This window comes from Pelobates fuscus, chromosome 1 (genome assembly GCF_036172605.1).
Source record: "Pelobates fuscus isolate aPelFus1 chromosome 1, aPelFus1.pri, whole genome shotgun sequence".
NCBI classification, from domain to species: Eukaryota; Metazoa; Chordata; class Amphibia; order Anura; family Pelobatidae; genus Pelobates; species Pelobates fuscus.
The window spans coordinates 353,797,185-353,806,145 of NC_086317.1; the positions used below are offsets into that span (position 1 = coordinate 353,797,185).

Genomic DNA, 8,961 nt, shown 5'->3' on the forward strand with positions numbered 1-8,961 from the left:
CCAACAGAGCAGCACGCCATTGGCAAAAATAGGGCAAGTAAAATACTTCTCCCCTTGGGATGGCCAGCCACCAGATGATGACTGGGACAGCACAGAGTTATGAATACACATTAGTACTCCTAACCCTCTAGTGTTCCTGTGACAGGCTCACTGTAAGGGGGTTAATGAAGGATAACGTGGAGTGTCCCCGTGACGTGCGCGCGCACGGCGCTGTCAGTCTCTGGCTCGAGCCCGCGGCCATCTCGTTAGATGCGCGCGCCCGGGCTGTGTGGAGCGCGCTCCGCCGCCGCCATCTTAACAGACGGGAAAATAATAACAGGTTATCAGCGTCTGTCTGGATTATCAACAACAACAACCGCCATATTTGTTCTCGCCCCGCGATCCCCTCTCCAGCCGTGTGCTCCAGCTTCGCGGGTTAGTCCCGGAGCTCGGCGCTGTGCTCTGTGAGTGGCCCTGGCTGGGGGGCTAATGAGTGCCGGGGGAGGGCGCAGCGTGCACCGGGAGCTCACCGAGCACAGTGCGGGCCCGGGCTAATTGACAGCCTTCCTGGGAGCCGGACTGACTGACCGACACCGAGACACCGACTGCACGACCAACAGCCAGGTACTAACCGGGTACTGAGCCATGTCAGTATACACAGTGTATGGCACACACATCGAGCACACTGTATACTAACCGGGTACTGAGCCATGTCAGTGTATACAGTGTATGGTACACACAGCGAGCACACTGTATACTATCCGGGTACTGAGCCATGTCAGTATACACAGTGTATGGCACACACAGCGAGCACACTGTATACTAACCGGGTACTGAGTCATGTCAGTGTATACAGTGTATGGCACACACAGCGAGCACACTGTATACTAACCAGGTACTGAGCCATGTCAGTGTATACACAGTGTATGGTACACACAGCGAGCACACTGTATACTAACCGGGTACTGAGCCATGTCAGTGTATACACAGTGTATGGTACACACAGCGAGCACACTGTATACTAACCGGGTACTGAGCCATGTCAGTGTATACACAGTGTATGGTACACACAGCGAGCACACTGTATACTAACCGGGTACTCAGCCATGTCAGTGTATACACAGTGTATGGCACACACAGCGAGCACACTGTATACTAACCGGGTACTGAGCCATGTCAGTATACACAGTGTATGGTGCACACAGCGAGCACACTGTATACTAACCGGGTACTCAGCCATGTCAGTATACACAGTGTATGGCGCACACAGCGAGCACACTGTATACTAACCGGGTACTGAGCCATGTCAGTATACACAGTGTATGGTGCACACAGCGAGCACACTGTATACTAACCGGGTACTGAGCCATGTCAGTATACACAGTGTATGGTGCACACAGCGAGCACACTGTATACTAACCGGTTACTGATCCATGTCAGTGTATACACAGTGTATGGTACACACAGCGAGCACACTGTATACTAACCAGGTACTGAGCCATGTCGGTGTATACAGTGTATGGTACACACAGCGAGCACACTGTATACTAACCAGGTACTGAGCCATGTCGGTGTATACAGTGTATGGCACACACAGCGAGCACACTGTATACTAACCGGGTACTGAGCCATGTCAGTGTCTTCTTTTGCAAATGGCATGCCATCATGGGGGTAATTCTCATTCCTGGGCTACCATACGCTCTCAAAGGCAACGTAACCAACCTAGCAATTTTCAATGTAAAAATATTTGACCTTTCAAAAACGCTATAAAACCTGTACATGGGGGCAACTGTTATACTCGGGAGACTTTGCTCAAATATGACTGTTTCAAAACAGGAACACGGATACAACAATTATATCATCAGTAAAAGTGCTGTTTGTGTGTGAAAAATGCAAAAAAAAGTAACTTTCACTGACCATATCATTGTTGTGATATGTTTTACTGTTTTGAATCACTAATTTTAGTGTTCAGCGAAGTCTCCTGAGTAAAACAGTACCCCCAATGTACAGGTTTTAGGGTGTCATAGAAAGTTACAGGGTAAAATACAGTTCTAGCATATTAAATTATCTGGACTTTCGGCCTGGGTTGTCAGGCAGGTCCCTCAAATTGCAATCAATAAAATTACTTAATTATGTAAAAATATTGCATAAATACGCACGTAGAATTTAAATATATATGCAAACTTATATATTTGAAGTCTGTGTATATTTATGTAATTTTGTATTTGGACATATGTATATTTCGTATTATTTTTATTTATATATACACAGAGATCCCTCTCCCTCAAAATTTCATATAGATATATAATTTCTTTTAAATTTTTATTATTTTTAAAAAAAAATTATTTACTTATTTGTTTTTCATATATATATATATATATATATATATATATATATATATTACATTTGTAATTTTTTTTTATTTTTATTAACATAAACCTTTATTTTTTGATTTTACACTAGACAGGCAGTCCCCCTGCAGGCAGACACTAGGACACCTATTGTGACCATGTGACTGCTCTGTTGACCGATCACATGGCCCCAGGGGTCCTAATCCGCCATGGGAAGACTGCCTGGGCTGCAGGCAGTCTCCCCATGCCAGGGGAACGACGGCGATCGGGTAAGTCCATCTGACCGTTGTGACCGTTCAGGACCGTCATCGGTCGGCAACCCAAAAATGTCGATGACGGTCCTGAACCATCACCGGTCTTTAAGGGGTTAATGTGTAGTTATGTGGTTATACTTGCAGAACCTAAATTTCATTTAAATGTTCTATATTTCCCCTATTTTAAAGGGAAAATAGGTCACATCTAAAATTCAGAGCTCTTAGACATTACAAAAATATTATCTTCAGTAGATGTTCCCCTTACCTACCACTTCTGATATGGTTAAAGGAAGACTCCATAGTCCCAATACAAAACAAATCTCTGTTCAGCAGATATACCCACATTAAAATATGCATACATTTAATTATGCATTTTGTTTTATTGGTGTATATCTATAAACAGCTTGCAAAGATTGTAGGTCTCTCGTCTGAAACCTTTGCAAGCCCAGCACAGAGTTTTGAGTTTTTCTTGAGTTTTAACAGTCAAATGGTGTAATAAGGTACATTTATGTAGGTGCCCACATGCATTGTAATCTGAACTTGTAAAATAAAGAGAATGGCATTCTTTACACACACACAGCATTTCAGCAAGCTACGGTTCTTAAGGTATCTGGGGTGTTCCTTTAGGCTATCATAGAATACTTTTCAGATTGTATGATTTAGTATTGATATGTACTCCTTTATACATTAATTACATTTATTTTGTTTTGTAGAATGAAAAGAGGATGTAAAGCTAGTGAAAGCAGCATTTTCCCTGGTATGGATTTAGAACGTTCAAAGAAGATGAAGAAGAAGAATAGAAAAGATGAATACACAGATGTGTCAAGTATTCATGATTGGGGCAATTTGCTTCCAGACATCATACTCCAGGTTTTTCAGTATTTGCCTCTGCTGGACCGTGCTCATGCCTCACAAGTTTGTCGAAACTGGAATCATGTTTTCCACATGCCTGATCTGTGGAGATGCTTTGAATTTGAACTGAATCAGCCTGCTACATCTTATCTGAAGGCAACACATCCTGACTTGATTAAGCAGATCATCAAGAGACACTCAAATCACTTGCAATATGTCAGTTTTAAGGTGAGTTGTATGATCGGTAAATTATATTTAATTTACTACAACACAAGGTGTAGTGCTATAGTAAACATGTTCTCGCTGGATCCTGAAGGGCTTACATAAAACAGCATATTGAAACCCAATGTGTGTTTTGTTTGTTGTTTTAATATAAACACTCTTATACAGTTTGTTGTTTTCCCCAAAATGTTCCATAACTAAGGGTCCCTGGGTAAAGTTTGGTTAACCTGACAAGTTAAAGTGCCTGGATTTGCTGGGAATTGTTCTCTGAATTTCTTTGCCAAAGTTGGACTAAATAAGGGGAAACTTGAGATATGCAAGTCAGTGTAACATTAATTTTGTATATCTGCATAAAGTTCTGATGAGATTTGTTTTATTTTTTTAGTTTAATTTATTGTGTTTTTGAATGACTACAACTTATTTGGCCTGTAGGTATATATTATTTCCTAGTTCTCCATCAGTGAAAACATTTTTCTTCTATAATATATGTATAGACTGAAATACCTGACACTCAGGCTGCAAAACAACATGTCCGGGTGCACTACCAGGGCTCCAACATCCAATTTGCAAATAGACGGCTGCACTCTCGGTCTTTCAATAAAAATTTACTTTTATTCCATAGTAGTTAAAAACTGGATCAACGTTTCAGTCCCACATAGGAACTTTCTTCAGGATCATAGATCTACATCAGTTCCCTTGTATCTCATCCGCACTATGTCTCCCTCTCTAGCTCTTCCTCTCACTAACATTTTCAAACTCTTCCTTTCCTCTGGCACATTCCCATCACCCTTCAAACATGCAACTGTAACCCCAATTCTGAAAAAGCCCTGCCTTGACCCCAACTCCCCATCCAACTACCGCCCTATCTCGCTACTGCCATTTGCCTCCAAGATCCTCGAGAGAGAGTTGTGTACATCAGACTGACTTTCTCAAATCCAACTCTCTGCTTGACCGCCTTCAGTCTGGATACCGCGCTGGTCATTCTGTTGAAACGGCTGTGACCAAAGTATCCAACGATTTAATTGCTGCTAAATCTCGCGGCCAATACTCTATCCTAATTCTCCTTGATCTTTATGCTGCATTTGACACTGTTGATCATCAACAGCTTCTTCGCAGTCTCCGTAATTTTGTTTTAAATAGTTTTTATTGTCGTCACAATGTAGATGCGATATATAAAGCATATGGTTGCCTACGCAGAGGCGTATATATTGAAACAGGTAAACTGAACCGGTGCAGTTAATTCAATTAGGCAGGTGTGTACTCTGCGAACTTTAAGACATATGGTCTGGCAGGTATAACCTAGTGTGATTTGGGTTTGTGTAGTTGCCTTGTGTTAGCTGGTTTGTGTAGTTGCCTTGTGTTAGCTGGTTTGTGTAGTTGCCTTGTGTTAGCTGGTTTGTGTAGTTGCCTTGTGTTAGCTGGTTTGTGTAGTTGCCTTGTGTTAGCTGGTTTGTGTAGTTGCCTTGTGTTAGCTGGTTTGTGTAGTTGCCTTGTGTTAGCTGGTTTGTGTAGTTGCCTTGTGTTAGCTGGTTTGTGTAGTTGCCTTGTGTTAGCTGGTTTGTGTAGTTGCCTTGTGTTAGCTGGTTTGTGTAGTTGCCTTGTGTTAGCTGGTTTGTGTAGTTGCCTTGTGTTAGCAGCTGGTTTGTGTAGTTGCCTTGTGTTAGCAGCTGGTTTGTGTAGTTGCCTTTATTTCACCTGTGTAATCATAGCATATACATTACGTTTACATCTGCGCATTGTACATCACGGTTAGTCATCGGGTGCGACCATTGCAATAGTATATTGTTCCCTGTACCTAGGTGGTTAATGCCGATATTTGTGCTGATATTGGCGGTGCCACCTGTTCGTGAGAGCGTTTTTGTGGCTCAATTACACGTATGTGTGGTCGTTTCCGTGTGATGTGGATGCATTTGCGTAGTTCAATACGGGTGGTTTATTGGTGTATGGCTGCGTCTTACCAGGCTGGGTTGGCTCTGTCTTGGTGGTGTATGCGTGTCTGTGCAGTGTCATAGTAGTTGAAGGGCTGTGCAGCAACGTATGTTGCGTGTGTATTCTGTGGTTCTTCTCCCGTTTGGTGGTGTTTTGGGTGTCTCGGTCTGAAGCATCTGTCGCAAGTCTTGGTGTGCTGGTGGGTAGCGTATGGGGTTGTGCACTTATCGGAATCGTAGGTTATGTAGTCAGTAGGGGTATTGTTTATGTTCGTACGTCTGCGTGCATGTGTGTCTCCCTCTAGGGGTTGTTTGTGTGGGGTGCACTTTAGGTACTTGTGTGGGGAGAAAATACACACACACACACACACACACACACACACACACACACACACACACACACACACACCCCCACCCCCCCCCCCCCCCCCTTGGGGGCAGGTGGGTATCTTAGCCATCCGGTCATTCTTTATCTTCCGTTTCGGGGAGCTCTACTCCGCCAGTGCATTCTCAGTAATATTGGTCTACAGGAAACTGCTCTCTCTTTAACGCCGGATGCGGCTAAGGTGCTGGTCCATGCTGTTGTTCTCTCTCGCCTTGACTACTGCAACCCCTTCTCAGTGGTCTTGCGTCTTCCCAGATTGCACCGCTGCAATCTATAATGAATGTGGCGGCGAGGCTCATTTTCCTGTCCGCTTGAACCTCCCACGCCTCCCTGTCAGTCCCTGCGTTGTCTTCCAGTTAGATATAGGGCTCAATTTAAAATTCTGGTGCTTGCTTATAAGTCCCTACATAATGTTGCTCCAACCTACCTATCCTCCCTAATACACAAGTATGTCCCGTCGAGGCCCCTACGCTCTGCCAAAGACCTATGTATATACTCTGTCCGTACTCCCACCTCTAATGCTCGCCTCCAAGATTTCTCTAGGGCTGCACTTCTTCTGTGGAACTCTCTTTCCTTCTCCGTAACACTTTCACCCAGTCTCCACTCATTCAAAAAAATCATTGAAAACTCACTTCTTCAAGAAAGCATATCGATTAAACTATTAGCAGGTTTTTATCCCCCTTCCCCATGACTCCTCTCCTGCAACTGTCAAAATTACCTACTAAGCACTCCGTGAATACTTTTCTAACAATCTCTACTTCGTACCCCTACTTTTACCCTTTGTGTCACTATACCCCACTCCCTCTAGAATGTAAACTCATTGAGCAGGGCCCTCCACCCCACTGTTCCTGTTCGTCCAGTTACAATTACATGTCTGTTAGTCCACCCATTGTACAGCTACGGAATCTGATGGCACTATATAAATATTAAAATAATATACATATATCAAACAATGTGAGTGTATATATGACACATAAATGGGAATATTGACCTACCCCAGGTGCAGTGTGTTGAAAACGGCATCCGGCCGGATCCTATGTGCATGTGTAATTGGAGCTCCACCCCTAATCGTGACGTGATTACGTGATGATGCCGCTGTTGTTACCATAGCTATGCGGCTTAATTAAAGTCTCTATGGGAACGTGTATACATAAAGTGAGCTTCCACTTTTTAGTGCGATCTGCAAATAAGCAGCCTAAGGGACTTTGTATTCTAAAGTGCAGAATAACTAGATCAAAGACCTGTGAATAAAGGACGATTATAAAAAAAACTTCTAAGAGATTTAAGTTATGCAGTGCTGTATAATTTAAAGTGCAGTCGTGTCTACAGTGGTTCACTGATAATCAAAATGCTGCTGTGAAAACTGATATACAGAAAGTGACTTAGTGCTGAATTGTTAAAATATAAAAATTCAGGGATGTGTGCATAAAAACGGACAGTGAAAACAACGATGATACACTATATAAAGAGCTATAATTGCAGACTTTTCAGTTTTTATACACATTAAGGCAGTTTATTGTGCAGCCTTTCTTTTTAATTTTCATCCTTGCGTCTGCTATATAATGTGTGTGTGTGTGTATATCTACTTCAACTTCTGCATGTCATTGTGTCCTTCCTTCTGTTTTTAGGTTGACAGTAGTAAAGAATCAGCAGAAGCCGCTTGTGACATCCTATCACAGCTTGTAAACTGTTCTCTGAAAACGCTTGGACTTATTTCCACTGCAAGACCTAGCTTTATGGATTTACCAAAGGTACATCTTAAGATATGAAAGTACATACAACATATACAGAAGGGCTCTGTGTCTATCTTTTTGTGTCACTTGTGAAGTTTGCAAATAAGAAAATAGATTTTAATTTTTAATATAATATTTTTAATATAATTTATCTAGTTAATACATTGTTAAACGCAGATCTGCACACACCAGTCAAGCCATAAGATTTGCTTTTCCCACAGGAATATCAAATTTGAAGTGATGTTACTACTGCAAGGGATTCTGGGTGGACATATGCAAATTAGTTCAACAAAGAATAACATTTTTTGCTTCATTATTCCATTTTAAACATGGATTCCTTGGAGTTTGTTTGCTCTGTGCCAAAGCTTTGAAACACAACTCGTTGTGCAATGTAAAACATTGCCGTTTTAGACAAACTAAGACCGCCTCTAGGTGGTGCTTCCTGGATCTTAAAATACTTTAGGTCGCCTAATGGACGCTGGACATGCTCATTCTCTGTATGAGGACATCCAGTGTAAGTGAAAATCCCATAGAAAAACATTAATACAATCATTTCGTATGGGAAGAATGTTGGAAAGGAGGAGGCACAGGCTGCAAGATTAGTCACAAGGGAAGCCACTCTCATGAACCCAAAAGGTAGGAAACTGGAGGGTGGCTATAACAGTGTATATTTTGACCTTTATGCCTATCAGTGTGTGTTTGTATTTCTGTGTATCTGTAATTCTGTGTGTATCTGTATATCTGTCAGTGTGTGTAAGAAGTAAAGATAACTAAAACTATCTAACTCCTTGAAGTATACATGTTTGTTTTCCTAGCACTATATAATTATCCTTTCTGATCCATTGCCAAGCTAATTTGCACAAAATCTATCAGCTAAATGTGTTAGATTTGCTTATCTCTGTCATGCCAAGGATTCAGGAAACAGAGTGGGTGATGTGTGCTGATTTTTCGCTTGTGCACTCTCACAGTAAGACAAACTGAAGACATCACGACTAGAGGAGAAGATAATGGTGGCTCCTGTATATTGAAAGCCAGTGCAAGGAAGACGATAAAATGCATGTAATGAAACACTAGTGGCGAGGCTGGGATAGAACCAAAAGTATTAAAAGCATTTTATAAAAATGAGCATTTCTATATTTTCTTATTGCAGAGTGAAAATTTAGCCATTGCAACCCCTGGTTTGTGTAATGTAGGATTTGCCATTTTGTTTTACTGGGTAGTCATTTTAGAAGTGCGTTCAACCACATGCACTCAAGC

At 41.9% G+C, this 8,961-nt stretch overlaps 1 protein-coding gene across 3 annotated transcripts in view; it reads left to right on the top strand.

The window, feature by feature from the left end:
* Positions 1 to 224: 224 nt before the first annotated feature.
* The window catches only part of FBXL3 (F-box and leucine rich repeat protein 3), a 12,303-nt gene continuing 3,566 nt past the window's right edge, over positions 225 to 8,961 (top strand). The window contains exons 1-3 of one of the 3 annotated variants that reach the window (XM_063425869.1): positions 225 to 319; positions 3,298 to 3,664; positions 7,600 to 7,722. In XM_063425869.1, coding sequence (XP_063281939.1) covers positions 3,299 to 3,664; positions 7,600 to 7,722 — 489 coding nt within the window. In that variant the 5' untranslated portion in view covers positions 225 to 319; position 3,298. Of the gene's footprint in view, positions 604 to 3,297; positions 3,665 to 7,599; positions 7,723 to 8,961 lie in introns of all 3 variants that reach the window. The other 2 variants (XM_063425859.1, XM_063425864.1) reach the window with 2 other exon arrangements.